The 15,357-nt window shown below is 43.2% G+C and overlaps 1 protein-coding gene across 1 annotated transcript in view; it reads right to left on the bottom strand.

Annotated features, from left to right (window-relative positions):
• The window catches only part of CPS1 (carbamoyl-phosphate synthase 1), a gene marked incomplete at both ends in the record, with an annotated part of 83,146 nt that extends 68,994 nt beyond the window's left edge, over nucleotides 1-14,152 (bottom strand). The window contains 5 exons of the mRNA XM_079538820.1: nucleotides 210-266; nucleotides 968-1,057; nucleotides 2,149-2,293; nucleotides 6,096-6,205; nucleotides 14,030-14,152. Coding sequence (XP_079394946.1) covers nucleotides 210-266; nucleotides 968-1,057; nucleotides 2,149-2,293; nucleotides 6,096-6,205; nucleotides 14,030-14,152 — 525 coding nt within the window. The remainder of the gene's footprint in view (nucleotides 1-209; nucleotides 267-967; nucleotides 1,058-2,148; nucleotides 2,294-6,095; nucleotides 6,206-14,029) is intronic.
• Between the last annotated feature and the right edge of the window lie 1,205 nt (nucleotides 14,153-15,357).

Here is a 15,357-nt window from a genome sequence, read left to right as displayed (position 1 = left end):
TTGATACTATCACTACATCAACTTGTGCTGGAACACACCTACATGTAACAGGAAACCCAGAGCCTTTGGAAGAGCGTCGGAACCCGAGCACCATTTGAAGCTAAAGCAAACAAGTGCTAGCATTGCTACTTCAGGTTTGCTGCACTGTTAGAAAAATGTCCCAGTAATGGCAAGATCAATGTAACTGGATCGAGGGACGTGGATCATACCTTGTCACGAATTAATTTAGACAGCATTCTGGTATCAATCCCATACAGAGCAGGCACCTGAAGAAATCACAAAAGAGATACAAGTTTGAGATGAAGCAGCTAAGATTGATGAAGACAACAGCCAGACCACTTTGCCAAGAAAAATGTCCCTTGGTTAAAGAGCTCAGGCTCTTAGCAGCTCACTTACCAAGGCTGCCTCACTTTCAGTTCTTCACTTTTCCTCCCCATTTCCAATTATAAAAAACTTAGTTGTTCAAATCTTCTAGTTTCTGCACTAAAAAGCACTCAGCAAAAGCTTACGTGGCAAATATTGGTCTAATTTCTGAGCCACATTTTGCCTTCTTCCTGAGCACCCAATCCTCCCTGCCGTTATAAGCTGACTCATACAGCTTCAAGTGTGAGGGCTTCCAGCAGCTAACATCTTCTGAGGTTTCCACTAGGCAACCACTCAGAGAAGTGCTGTAGAAACATTCAATGACAGACCGGAATATAATCTAACATGAATTGTTTTTAAGAAGAACCAAACATCCCAATTTAATTAACAATTTGTCTGTGAAGATGTTGGAAATACCACAGCACCATAACAAAGAGAAATGGATGAAAGGTCAGGGAACCAAGGAACGCTGAACAAGCCTAGTGCAGAGCAGTGAAAACATCTGAGGAGATAAATGACTACCAGCTCAACGCTGCATGTTCTCTCCTTTGTTCCCAGACACACAGGTCTGGTCTCCGAATGTAGTTATCCATGGATCTCTTACCTTTTCTTCCTGCAACCACTCTCCTAGGCTCCTCGCAGCCTGCCAGTGACTGTACTCATTGCTGTAATCCAGCACCAGCAAACCTGAAACCTGCAGAGAGAAGAAATGTCACTTCGTACTGAAGGATCGTTCTGCACAACCCTGTACATTCACGGCTTTCACTATTCATCCACTGCAAAGCACACCACAATTAAGACATAACGCCAGACAGATTTGATGTGACTGATCTTGCAGAACAGTAAGACAGCAAAACCTAATTCTTCACAGTGGGAGTGCATAGAACAGGTACCAGACAAAGAGTAAAGACATCAGCAGTTTGCTCTGATGAGTGTAGCTGGGCCATTTTACTTAGGAGACTCAGATTATGCTTCCAGATAACCAATAGTATAAATTGTACTGAATTGAGAAAACCATTCTTGTTAGAAAGAAAATGGAAATGTAAGACAAAATGTTTTACTTCGATACATTTTTTGTTTAAGAAAACATTTCACTTTTTAGTGACATTTCATTTCAAATGTCAACTCCACTTTCCAGTGGAGCTGGATAGCTTATAAAGGAGTCATTTCACCTCAGGACAGATGAAGCATTTCACTGGTTCTGCAATTACATGGTTTTATTTGATTTTTCAGCACTGCCACAACTGCATGGACACAGACCTGCTGCTAGCCAATGTGCCCTGTCACTAAAGAGTAAATACCAGCTCCTGCACTTATAAGCACAGCCTTCCTCACATAGCTGCCACTTTCCCTGTTCGTGATTGTACAGGCATAGAGAAAAACAGCCACTGCACACAGAAACTTCTCATTCTCTGGCATTTGTTCTCTCTGTGGCAACCAGGCCTGGGCAAACACAGATAAATGTGAATCAGAAGTGAATGTGGAGAGAAAAAAAAGAAGTCATCCAGAAAAGCAGTTCACAGAAACTGTGCCATGCATATCACTGAGGGGAAACACCACTTTTAGACAGCAGGTGGCCTTGTACAGAAGTCAACACAGATTACCTTTTGCCACCATATCTCTAGAAGAGAATAACCAGTAGAAGAAAGAAAAAGGTCAAGTATCATTGATTTCTTTCAACTGACATTAGGGTGCCAGTGAATCCTTGCACATGTGCACAGGCATTCACACACACTTAGGCTGCTAGCACCACCCTTTGATCAGCTCTTGCTCTGCCACCATTACCTTGATTCCATCAGACTCCAGAAACCTCCTGAGGCCTATTTCATCCAGGGCAGTCGTGTCAGGCACTCCACCATTCCCAACGATGGGATTAGCCAGTGTAAGAATCTGCCCTTTGTAGCTGGGGTCTGTCAAGGCTTCAGTGTATCTAGGTGAAGAAGTAACAGGAGAAAAAGCACATTGGTCTGGAGTTGAGAGAACAAAGAGCCAGTGGGAAGAAGACAGGTCTAAATTCTCATAGTTCAAAGAACAAGAACAGTAGTTAAGTCAGGTGTATTATTCCCTGGACAAAAGAAAGCAAATCAGTGAATATGCCCCATCTTTGCTATCTGTGGTTAAACATCTGACACAAAGAACGAAGAAAGGCTTTTGTGTTTCTCGTGTTTCATTGAATAAAAGCCCTGGAGCTAGTAGCAAACTCAGGTCTCCTTATGACTCAACATTTCATTTGACCCACAGACAACAGCTGGGGCTTGTCATTCCCTGGGTAACCCATGTGGCCAGCACTTTATCATCATCACCTCCTTCCATGTGCTTCCATGTTGCCCCTCTCAGTGCCAATAGAAGGCTCAAACAGAAAATCCAGCTGACAACACAGCTATTTCCCCAGCCTTGATTCTTTCTCCAGTCTTCTCGTACAGTTCTTCAAATGCCCAGGGCTGTAACCACCCTTTGTATGAGGGAACAGGTAGACAAATCTACACCTATTTACATTCTCTGGGCCCATGGAAGCAGCTACAAAACATCATTCTGATTCCTCACTAGTTCTCTGGGTTCTTCTCCCCTACTTGCCCTGTCTGCAAACTGCCACGGTACTGCTGCTGCAGTTTCTCCCAGCACAGAGGCCAAGCACCTCTTTCAGGCCATCTCCAGGTTCCCACTCACAGGACACTCCATATTTCACCTGACAACATTCATAGGTGCCTCTGCTGAGGAAGGCAGTTTGAAGACAATGCTTTAGAACTCAGTAGTCCATGCAGGTCACAGAGCCCCAAAGCATGTCCCCATCTTTAGCCACAGGCAGAAGCCTCAGAGACTGCAGCTTTGTTCTGGAACACTCTTCTCAGTAAGAACAGATTTAAAAGTGAGGCAGAGCATCTTCCTGCAAAGCAGGACTGAATCTTTAGATGTTTGGAATTTAATGGAGGATCATACCTAGGATCTTTCCATCAACTGCTGTACCAGCTCCAGATGTGATGGGGCAGTAAATTCTGTCTCAACCCCAAAAAGGAGAACAGGGTAAATATGATCTCCTTACCCGTGCTCCTGATTCTGCAGCTTCAAAGCAATGCCCAACCCTTCTTCCTCTCCTTTATCAACTAGCATACTGTTGCAACAATCTGTCTTTCAACACAGAAGTAGCTGTAATTTAGCAACAAATGAAGGTAGCCGTAGGAAAATTTAGCCAAATACATCAAGACACTTGAGGATGAATCCGCTCTATAGAAAATATAATTTATTACTGTCATCATTTTTTAGAACAACACACAATTGGCAACTCCCACCATCTACCAGATATCAGGAAGTCACAAGAGACATTTTTCTGGAATGCTGAATTAATCTGCCAGCAGATTAATTGTCAAACACAGGGAAACTTCACAAAACCCAGAATGGTTGCAGGCAGATACAGACAATCCAGCATACCAGCCAGCACTGAGAAATGACACGTCGAATGAACAATGGCTATGAAGAATTTCCAGGTAGTTCTCCTGCTGTTCATATCCACGCTTCCTGCTGCAGGTAAACAACCACACAAAGTGCAGTGTGATCACAGAACTGCACTAAGTACATGGCATCTGCACATTTAGTCTCTCTCTCTCCTTCTAAGTCAATTGGCTATGCTTCCAAAAGACTCCTTGTTGATGACAAAGCCAACACAATTAACATTTACACATTATTTGCAATCAGCAGATAAGGATAGAGAGCCAGTGGGGTTAGCTGGGGTACGAAGGCACAGCTCTGCAGTAAGACAAAATGCCCCTTAAGCAGGCACAGTGCCTTGTGGAGCAGAGAGGAGCAGATGGGATCAGGAGCTCCAAAGACGCTGCAAAGTCCAACCCTCGCTGTGCCTGCCCGCATCTCTGCCTGATTTCAGTCAATTCCCATCAATCACTTCTTTCACTAGAATATCACATGAGACACATGCAGGCATACTGGAGGCAAATGCATTTACTGAGCTGATTCAAGCACAGTAACATTTTATGGCCTGTAATTCTTCTCTCTTAATTGCAAAATCTCCTCTTCCTTTTTTCCCCTCAAATCCAAACAGATGGCAGCAACACAAGGATTTTTTTATTTGAGCAAACACTTCTGCAAAGTTCATCTTCATGCTTCTCTAATGAAAATTCAACACTTCTCCTCTAAATCAGGGCCCCCTGCTCTCTATTCTGGAGTAATCTGACATTTTTGCCAGCTGTAGCTACTTCAGACCTGAAAGGCACGCATACGTAAAGTGCTACCGTGTCCATGAAAACCACCATGGGCTGCATCCGATGGGTTCCATTGGATATGAAGGCACTGATCTCAGTGCTCTGGAGCACGAGAGACAGAGGTTTCTTTTACCAAAAAAGCAGTGCCACGACTGGCAGCAAACCCTGTCGCTCTTACAATCTGCACCAGCTCTGCAAGATCTTATCCTCTTCGTCTGTACGTTAATCAAGCTCACATTTCAAGAGAGTGCTCTGAAGACACAACTTGATATTTTCTATGTTCTCTCCATTGCCATATGCTCCCCTGCATAGAAGAGATCTCTCTTTTCACAGGCTTCCTTCCCAAATCACTAGAAAATGAGCAAACACAGCTTCTGCTGCCACAGTAACATGCGGAGAAGAAATTAATCCATCAGGTCCTCCTTGACTTTTGTGATGTGACAAGATTTATTGCCCACAATCCATCACAGAGAAGAGAATTCTGGTGCCCTCCATCATTCTGATCTATATTAAACAGTTGTTTGTTGGCAGGTATATTAACACAGCAAGTAATTAGTGCTGTCAAAATACTTAAATAATTGCCTCCTAATGCAAAACTTTGCAAACAGATTTCCCTCCGCTGCAATTTAACATTCTCACCAATGAGACCATTTAAAAACTCATCTTGTGAGTATTGTTTTCTCCAAGGGAGAGCAGAATTTGGAGAAAGCAAGGCAGCTGGGCAAATACTATTATGGAAGGCTGCAGACAAACACAGCTATGGACAACTACCGAGAAGGCTCAAGCACTGGTAGCCTCAGAGTTGCCTTACCTACCCAGGGATACCTCCCCTTCCTAATCAAAAGCCTCAGTCCTCTGGGCTAATTTCCTTTAGTCAAACAATTCAATAAAAGCACTTGCTGTATTTGGTTGCCATCCTAAGCTAGCAGCTATTGGCTTCTAGCACCCAAGAAGACACAAAGTCAAGTTGGGTTAGGAATGAATCTGATTCTCTCCTTTACCTGGAAAGAGCACAGAGTTCATATACATCCTTAACTGTGGTATGAGACATCGTGCATCAAAAACAGTGGTTCTCATAAGAAACTGCAACTTGGGTACCTTGGGATTTAAGAATTTTGCACTTAGAAGCCAAGTTCCATTACCCAGCAAGCTGTAGATGCTTCAGATCTCTACATTTAATCTGGACACTGGAGGCAGAACAAAGATTCATTAAACCAAGAATCTTACTGTCCTGTTTCAGTGTGCTCTGACTTGGCAGTGGCTGCATTTCTACGGGAAGGCAAGCAGAACTCTGCATACCTGTCTGTCAGCTTTATCAGACATTAAAGCGCAAGAAGACTGCCTGAAGTCATGTTGTTAACTTGTACCCTCTCTGTACTCCTAGAGCACAGTTTTCTCTGTATGGAATGTCACATGCTTGGATCAGTACATTATGAGTTAGGAAAAAACAGCCACAAAAACTACCCCTTTCATGCTTACAAACCAGTTATCTTCCTTTTACCTCCTTTGCTTTTACCTTACCCAGAAATACCAGTGTTGAATACGACTTCCCCTGCTGTGGAGGATGGGTAGCCAAAAGAATAGCCTTTCATCTTCGTTCCATCTTCCAGCACCAAGTTCGCTGTCTGCACCTAGAGAACAGCACATGAAGACACTCAAATACAGGAGGAAAAGGCTTAATGGTTACACACTTAACACCCAGGACACCTGCCTTTCATGCCTCGTGCTGTATCTGTTTCTGCCTCTCTCCCATTCCCAGCTGTCAAGGTACCATCTCTTTTACTAGGCTCCTGTTGCTCTTTTTCCTCCTAACAGTTAGGGAACTCTGAGCTCCTAAAGGAGGCAAGGAAGCTAGCAAACCTCAACAAGAGCAAAACGTGTGCTCCTATTACCATGGGATCACTGTGGCTCCTTCCACATCATTTTGTTCTTTTCTTCCACCACGAAATCATAACCCTATAGGAAAACAGTTGCCTCTCTCCTCAATGTTTGCTCAAGGCTTGTTGCTGAGTACGCTGAGTATCCAGCCGTGAACTTTGACAGGTGCTTACCTTCTGTTGCTGCTCTGTTCTGTACAGCTAAGCTGCTAAAAAATAGTACGTGCTTAGATGGACTCAGGCGAGAAGACCAAATTCAACACACAAATCCATTCTGCTGCAGAGGAATTCACATCAGACACTTGTGATTTCAGTTACTTCATGGGTAAGCAAAAACCGTCCTCCAAGAGGTACATATCTGACACAAAACCTAAATAAAACAACAGTTCTTTCCAAGAATCTTCAGCAGACCTGAGCATTGCAGTGCTAACTGAAGTTATGGCAAAGATTTTGATCCACTGATTAAACACAGTCCTGTGAACAGCAAAAACATGCAGCCTTGCTTTGTGTTTTGATAAAGGAATTTCAGGACAGCTTTCAAGACTGCTGAAAAAAAAAAATCACCAATTTTTGGTATATTTGTAATTCTGTTTTCAGACGTCATAAATGAATTAGCTGTGAATTTTAAAAGGAAATGTTTAGAGTTGCAATCAGACATTCAGCTAAAAGACAAATGTGATCAAGTCTCTCAACCAGACCTTTATAAGCTCTCCGTTACCTGAGAAAAAGAACACTCACTTCCTAATCCCGCCTTACTCACATCACCACTTTTAGGCAGAACACACATTTGTCAACAATTAGTTTCAAGGATGAGGTACAGGAAGAGTAAAACTTCATTAAAAATCTCTGACAAACACCTTGAGAACTCACTGAGAACTGCAGCTACTTCCATTAAACCAGACTGATGCATTAGCTTCATAAAAATGGGGCTGTTAGTTTTATGGTTTTTTGCTCTCTTTTTTTTAATGTTTTAATAAAAATATTAACAGTTAAAATAAGTTTTGTTATCTACCTCCCATTAACCATATCCTGTATTTTACAAGGGCTGCTCTGAAAGTAATGCCTCCTGTTTTACAACGTTGGCCCATGATCTCAGAGGTGGATGCTGATGGTTGCTGAGAATTTGCGGTATCAATACTGCTCATTGCAGCTGTTGTAGTTTGCATGGAAATAGATAAGAGGCATTACTTTTGGAGCACCCTACATATACATGGCCCAAGATAATTGCTCTTCAAACAATGCAGCCCAGCTAAGCCAAAAGGTTGAACACCCATGATAGATAGGTTGGGAGATTCCTTCAGGTCCCCGCTGACACGCAGGAGAAGACACAGAGTAAGCACACCTGGAAACAGTTTGCTAATGAATGTCAGGGATTGAAAACATTTGGAAGAGAAATCTTTCGGACACCAAGAAACTTTCACTTCTGTAACACATACACAGAGCAGCGTATAAACCAAAACCACTGGACCGAGCCACAGTTGTGTGAAGTTTGTCCATCCAAACATGCCTTACCATGGCTTACCTTCATACTGGTTTGTGCGTACATGCGTGTTTGTGCTTGACTTGTTTGTGTCTGTTTGTGTTTTTAACTTACTTTTGGTTGGTGTGGTTGTTTGTTTTCCAGACATAAGGATTCCTCATACTGACATATTTTTTTTAAAAGAAGAATCAAGATCAGTGTGCTGCAGAAAGGAGCAGGAGAACTATTTTCCATTAACAGCACATCAGCTGGACAGTCACAGCAAGGAGAAATTTCATTCCCAGCATTGAACATTTTGTAACAATCATGGCAAACATTCATCTGGAGCTCCTCTGCAGTTATAAATACTGCACAAATCAATTACTAATGTACTGCAGAATGCACTAAAAATCAAACCGTGCTGCCAAGTAATTGAATTCCGTGCATCTGGGATGGTTTTAGCCTTGCATTTTTTCCTCATTAATGTCAAGCATCCAGTCATTCTCAAAAGGCTCAGCCATCACTTTCTGAGCCTTCTCACATGATTGGATAGGATAGTCAGCAACACCAAAGTCCTCCCACAGCTATTGATACAGTTTTTGTGGATATAGATTTAGCCCAGATACAAAACACTGTTTGGTCAGCCCCTGATCTCCTAGAAAGCCTCTCACTACAGCAAGCTTCCATACCATTAAGGGCTTATAAAGCAGAGAGGTCACCTTGGTGCCTAGGGCTGGCTGAGTGTTGGACAGGACCTCTACCCTTCCCAAAATCCAGCCCCCATTACCAACACGGCAGGCTGACTGCAGGAACCAGTTTCATTCAGTCTAGGTTTCAGGAGATGGATCTCTGGATCGCCCCTCTTCACAGCCCACATATTACAGGTCCATCCAAATATCAACCCCAGTTCAAGCAAGCCCTACCATTTGCTGAGGCAAGCTGGGGTCAGCACTTGGGTCACAGCCAGAACTGCAAACAGCCTGGTAGGATTCTCCAGGATGCTCCAGAGGACTCCTCCAGAGTCCAAGATGGTGGAATGACCAGAAAAATTCAAATCCACCTAGCTCCCAAATCCAGTGCAGTGACGGTGACCTTTGAGGCTCACCCTCACCATGGTAATTAACAGGAGCCTGCAAGTCCTTCTGCACCACAACAGATCTGTTCTTCTACACACTGAGCCAGCAAAGAAATCACTCCTGTCCAATAGAAGCCCTGTTGTGCTATTAGAGCCCCTACATGGTGTTCAAGTAATGCAGTGGGATGTCCCTGAGCAACCATAACCTGCCGCAAGTTCAGCTACAGAATGGATAGCTGTTCAGATGCTTTCTTCCTCTCCTTGATTTATTGCTCTTAATTAAGAGGTTGGTTTGTTTGATGAGCATTCTTGAAGCAATTACTCTTACTTACATTTCCAGCAGAGGTGTTACCACATCCCTCAGCTGCCAGCCTACTTGTCTTTTCAGTTTTGTTTCTAATGTGAAAAGTGATTTAGAGGCTATAAAAAGGCCAATTGGCTCAATCGGGGACTAGCTGGAGAGATTTTTGTTTGTAAGGAAAAAAAAAAAAAGAAATAAATATCCCAGAACTGCCATGAGGTCCTTTTATTTCCTCCCCACACACCAGTGGCTTTAGCTTAGCAGAGCTCCTTGTCCTCCAGAGAGGCTTCAGAGCTCCAGAAGAGCTTTGACAAGGATGGAGGTGGCTAACAGAAAGGGTGATGTTGTTGCCAAAGCATCACAGCAACTTGTTTATCTTGTCAAAGGAGCCTGAAGAGCTAACTAGTTCAGATCCCACTTCACTAAGCACTTCACACGTGAAGAAAAAGCATAGTAGAGAAAAAAAAAAAGAAAGTATAAAACTGGATGAATTTAATTCCTGCTGGATCTCCTGCTCCAGCAGCCCTTCTTCTCTACAGAACAGATGATGAAGATCTGCCAAATTCCAAAAGATCAGCAGTACAACTTGCTTTGTAAAGAATGACTTCCTTAACCCTTGTACAGGTAACAGTAAAAGTAAACAGGTAATATTTCTTCATACTTGACTCGCAGAGAAACCAGTTGAGGAAATCAAGTTTTTCCTCTCCAAAAAGACCCTTCAGCTTCTCTTGGCAAGGCCATACTAACCTGAATGCCATGCTGCAGCAGGGCTACGAGTACACCCAGCATACAGGACAGGTTGTGTGCATGGCAGAGACAGCTGGGATTCACTTTCAGCATAGGCCAGTTTATTTCCCAGTGGTAGGAAGATGGTAAAATGTCTCCCCTCCAAGGCAAGCCATGATTCCACTCTGGCACACTTCCTGGCACACTCATCAGCCTGGCTGCTAACAGCCAAAGTATAAGAAAGGCAGAAAAAGCCCAAAGCCAACACATCTCTTGTGCTGCAAAAAGCTTGTGCCAGGACTGTGCTGCATCTATGCCAAATAACCAGCAACAAAGGAAGTCTCTTCTCATTGCTAGAAAAATGTCTTCTTGTGAGTACTGTGCCATCTGGGCACTGAAACTGTGAAGTCTTCCTTTGCCAGCCTTTTTTGTTTGTTTGTTTGAACACATACATTGTTATCACATTTGCTTATGGCTAGAACTGGGAAAAGCAGGAAGGCAGGAATAAAAAAAGGAATGAAGAAGTCACAGCTCCTACGACTTGAACTCTTTAGCATTTCTTAAAGGCGTTCACAACAATGCCACAAATATTTCCCCTTGATAAAAAATGGAGGAAGAAGAACCGAAAGAGACAAGGCAGCTGGTGGAAGTCATGAAGCACCAGAGGAAAGGAGCATCTCTGTTTCCCACCCTGCAGTAACTCTTCCCATCTGCAGAGAATAAGGCCCCTTTCACTTCCAAAAGGAGAGGGACAGAGTGACTTGTGACTGATCTTTCACCTCCTTACCTGTCTCTCTGCTCCCCAAACAGTCACTTTCTCAGTTATTTTCCAGCTGCCTCAAAACGGATTTGAGGAGTCTCTTTACAGTCATCCGCAATAATTTCTAAAGCCAGTGTTCAAAAATTCTCTTCTCATTTCTAACTATATTTTTAGCTTGCTTCTGGTGTTTGTTCGTTGGGTTTTTTTTCTTTTTAATAGTTCTCCCAATCCTCTCCTTACAGAGCCAGCTATGCTGTTACAAGCCACCTATTTATTGCTCATACAACTCTTTACATCCCCATGTAACTACATTGGCCTCAGATGAGCATTAAACGATATGAGCTTCGAGCTACAGTATGCCCATTCCTGAGCTGCAAAGAAGCACAACTATGCCAAAAGCAGCGATGCTAAGCACCCCTACGGAGAGCCCTGTGGGTCTCAGATCTGCTCCCAGTGCTCCCTTTTAGCTTTGGATGCTCTATGTCTCCCGCAGAACTGAAGGATGGGGTGCAGAGTAGGGGAATACGCACCTTCCAGTCCCCATCTTTCAGGCTGCTCATATGCAACCACATTTCCTCACATATAATGAGTTTAAATGGACAGAAATCAGACTTGGGAGAATAATTATTAGGCATTCTCCCAAAACTACCACTCTCCCTTATGCTCTCTAATACTTAGCTCATACATAGATCAGAAATATGTTTTCATTGTATTTTACTATATTCCCTAAAATAGCCCACTGAGAAAAAGCAATCAAAAGCAACCAAACACTCATTTAAGTCTACAGTGATGCAGGAATGGGATCATTGCCTATGCTGCCATTAGCCCACACACCTTAATTACCCTGCATTTCACAGTTTCTGCAGCCTTCCTACAAATATCCATTATAGTTAATGACGGCTGCAACACCAAACCCAGACCTTCTTGGTCACTTGTGTCACAATTACAGTCAACTACCACACTCATAGGCAAAGCTAAGTAATCCTTTTAGAAACACTTACCCTCAAATTCTCCCATGGGCCAGCTGCTTTACTGCTTACATATGTGCATTGGATGCTGTTTGACTTCTACTTCTCTATGTCCCATAAAAAGAGAGACGTATGAGCTTGTCACTGCCTTAAACAAAAGCCCCAAGACAGGAAAGGTTCAAGTTTTTCTATTCCAGATTCTGCAGGTGTGGCCCCTGGCAAAGGTGATGTTAGAAATACGAGCTGAGATCTCAATTTAAGAGTCACAGGTTCCTAAGTTAACCAAGGTATCAGCCTTATTCCTTTTCAAGAATTCAAGCATCCACTCTAGCTGCTAACTAACTACCATAGGTATTAAACCTAAATTACAGAGTCCAGTATACAAACAGCTTTCCCCAGAGTCGGTGACAAGGCAGAATATGTCAAGCACTATGTATCAGAAAGGCACTGCTGGCTGGCTAACATCACAGCTAGTCACTGTGCAGATACAAAATCTCCACCAGGCCCAAGACTTGCAGTGCACAGTCCGTTCTGACTGCCCTCAACAGGTCCTGCTGTACAACCTGAAAGAGAAAGTGAGCCCACTTCTTTCTCACCCTTCTGGGGTATATATTTGCTATTGCTGGCACTGAGGTTAAAATAGCTCAAATGTTTTCATGGCAGTTTATGAAACAGTTTCACGTGGCATTTGTTTATTAAATATGTATTCACTTTCCTCGTCAAGATAATTGGCAAGCATAGAAATTAGGTAAATGCTAGAACAGCTGGTACTGTAACTCCATCAGAGTTGGGCAGCAGTTTTCCACGGGCATGAAACTTCTTAATCAGATGCCTCAGTATCATGAGATGCAACCTTTTAGGTCTGCCACCCCGCAGACTATGAATGAGCGACGGTACACGTACCTAACACATCAATTTGTCACTTCAGATGTCAACTCCAAACTTCAGATGTTAATCCATCAGAGTAAAAATACATGGGATGCAGAGATGCCTACCAGAATTATCCTGGAATATGTCAAGAAAGAGGGTATCTCATCAAAGTCTGAACCAGCAATCCTAAGCACGGCCTAAAAAGGTTTATCAGCAGATGCTTTTACTGTGGCAGACAGCTATAACCACTCTAAATAGTACAGCAGAAATGACCTGATTGCAGAGCCTGAATAAATCTGGTGGGAGGAAGATTACTGCACTGTGCTATAAGACAGTGAACAAGGTAGCAGTTCACGCCTGCTGTGCACTTTCAGGGAAGGAAAGACAGGTCCACCAGCAAGCACACCAGTCACAACACAGCCTCTGCCTTTAAGTGCAAGTCAGACAAACCTGAACTGAAAACTCACGTGTTGGAAGAAGGAATAAGAACTGGGATGCTTCTTTCCTCATTGGTTTTTCTCTCCTCTGCTTCCAGTTTTAAAGAAGCAACGTGTCTTTTGCAGGAACCCAAAGAAGTGTTTATTTTTCTTGGAAATCAGTGGCCACAGCCCAAATGCCTCATAGTTTTTCCCAGCACCCACTGAAACATTCCTCCTCGGGTTGCTAATTTAATTACACTGATGTTCCACAAAGACAATCATGCACGAGCCCCAAAAAGCAACGACACTTGACATGGAAAACCATGTGAAGCACCTGATACCAAAACACCTCCAGTGCTACAGAATTCACACACCAAGTCCCAGCTCACCACCATGCTGAGCTGCATCTGTCCCAGTTGCTCTAGTAAGGCTGGTTAAATGCAACTTCTGTACACAAAGAACGGAAAAAGTTGGGGCAGTGAACCAAGGGTTCAAGTCCATAAGATGAAGGGGTGATGCAGTAACATATTCACAAAGAACCATCTACATCTCTGATTAAATTCAGAGCCAGTTTGTTTTCAATACATTGAAAATGGGTGCTACGTGGACCCAATAGTGCCTCAAGTCACACTTCAAGTGATGCTTCTTTTTAAATATCTAGTTGATTCATGCTGACTGGACTGAAAGTGCTGCTCTGCTAGCTATCAATCTTATAGAAAGGTGGGGTGTTTGTAGAGAAAATGCCATATAATATTTAACTGAAACCTTGAACTTCCACCTTCTGGTGCAATTTACTCTACAATTCCAGACTATACAAAAAGTGTTTTCTTATCTAAGAAAACTGTTTAGCCAAGCAAACCCCTTGCTTCAGGTTCAGACAAATCTCAGTCAGACCAGTTTGACATGCCTAGGTAAACCCTGCTATCTACAGCAAGCTATCTCTAGGCACACCAAAACATCTCTTAGACCCCAGTAGCTCCCTGCCAGCAGTTACTGTTACCTTGACGCTGAACAACCTGGTACCACTCCTCCAGGAACTCCAGTGACCAGCAGACACTTTGCAAAACTCCGGTCTGCCTTTCAAAGTCTTCACCACTTTGCAAGCTGTCAAAATTCTTGTCATCTTGATAGTTGAAGTGTAGAGTTTAAAAAAAAAAAATACAAGTCAAAGCAAAAATCCACTTGTATGTGTTTCTTCAAGATATGGCATAGGCGATACACTCTTGCAGATAACAGAAGAAGAGGACATGCAGCAGGTGAGCTGGACTGACTGTACAGCACTGCCCTACACCCTCCCATGTATTCTGCCATTAAAAGTCTCTGGTGCAGCCCCACCTTTCTCCCGCCCCTCCTTGAAGGGGTGCTTGCTTAGGAACCCTTGCAACACTTTTCCTCAGGTTGGTCCCTGAGCAATGCATAGGGGTTGCACCACAGGCCAGATGCTAGCTTTACTTACTAGAAGACATCAGAGCTTGCTGAGAAACTGTACCTACAGCAAGGAAAACAGTCCTCACTGAAACAAATACTTTCAGTAAGTGACAAAGAACTGCACTGCTTCTTCTCCTAACAGCATGTGATCTGTGCAAATTAAGAGTCTCTCTGTTCAGTGTGCTTTCCAGTACTCTCCAACGTATGAACTGGGATCCACCTGATAGCAAGAGGGACAGCCTGTAACTGTGTAATTTATTCCCATATTAGAAGATGGAAAATGGGAGCACTAAACTGAGCAGAAAGCTGCAGACTTTCTATTCTGTGCTTGGAGAACACAGCATAGAACACATTAAGCACAGCACCCAAAGTGCCAGCCCTTCCCAGGGAAATGGAAAGGACGTCAATAAGAAAAATAAACCGCTGCAAAAGGAAAAGCATCCTTTAGCAAAATTTCAATGGACAATAGCAGAAATAAGACAAAATGTTCCATATGCCATCTCCTACCCAGCTACAGATCTTTGTAATTATCACCTATTTCCTGGACACATACTACTTGACAGGATTTAGGCAACCTTTTTGGGTTTTTTTTCCAATTACTGACAGAAACAACTAGGATTCCTTGGTATCCAGTAGTTTGACATCGGTCTGAGCTGAGGGCAGTACCACATGCAAGTACTTCTGCACAGCTCATTACAGCACCAAGTTGAATCGTAATGCCCATAATAGAAAAGGGGACAAGGTGCCCTCTGTGATAAGAGCTAATTGGAGACCTGGCTTAGAAAGGTACAGGGAAGGCCTGAAGCCAACAATGGAAAGAAAGATGGACAGAGAGAGCATGGAAGACACGCTGGGTATAGAGAACTTCACATTAGCAAGAGCTTTACAAGCGTACAGAGT

This window comes from Tetrao urogallus (genome assembly GCF_951394365.1).
Source record: "Tetrao urogallus genome assembly, chromosome: 8".
NCBI lineage: Eukaryota > Metazoa > Chordata > Aves > Galliformes > Phasianidae > Tetrao > Tetrao urogallus.
Note: the sequence above shows the minus strand (reverse complement) of the source record. Positions and strands in the feature narration are given on the sequence as shown.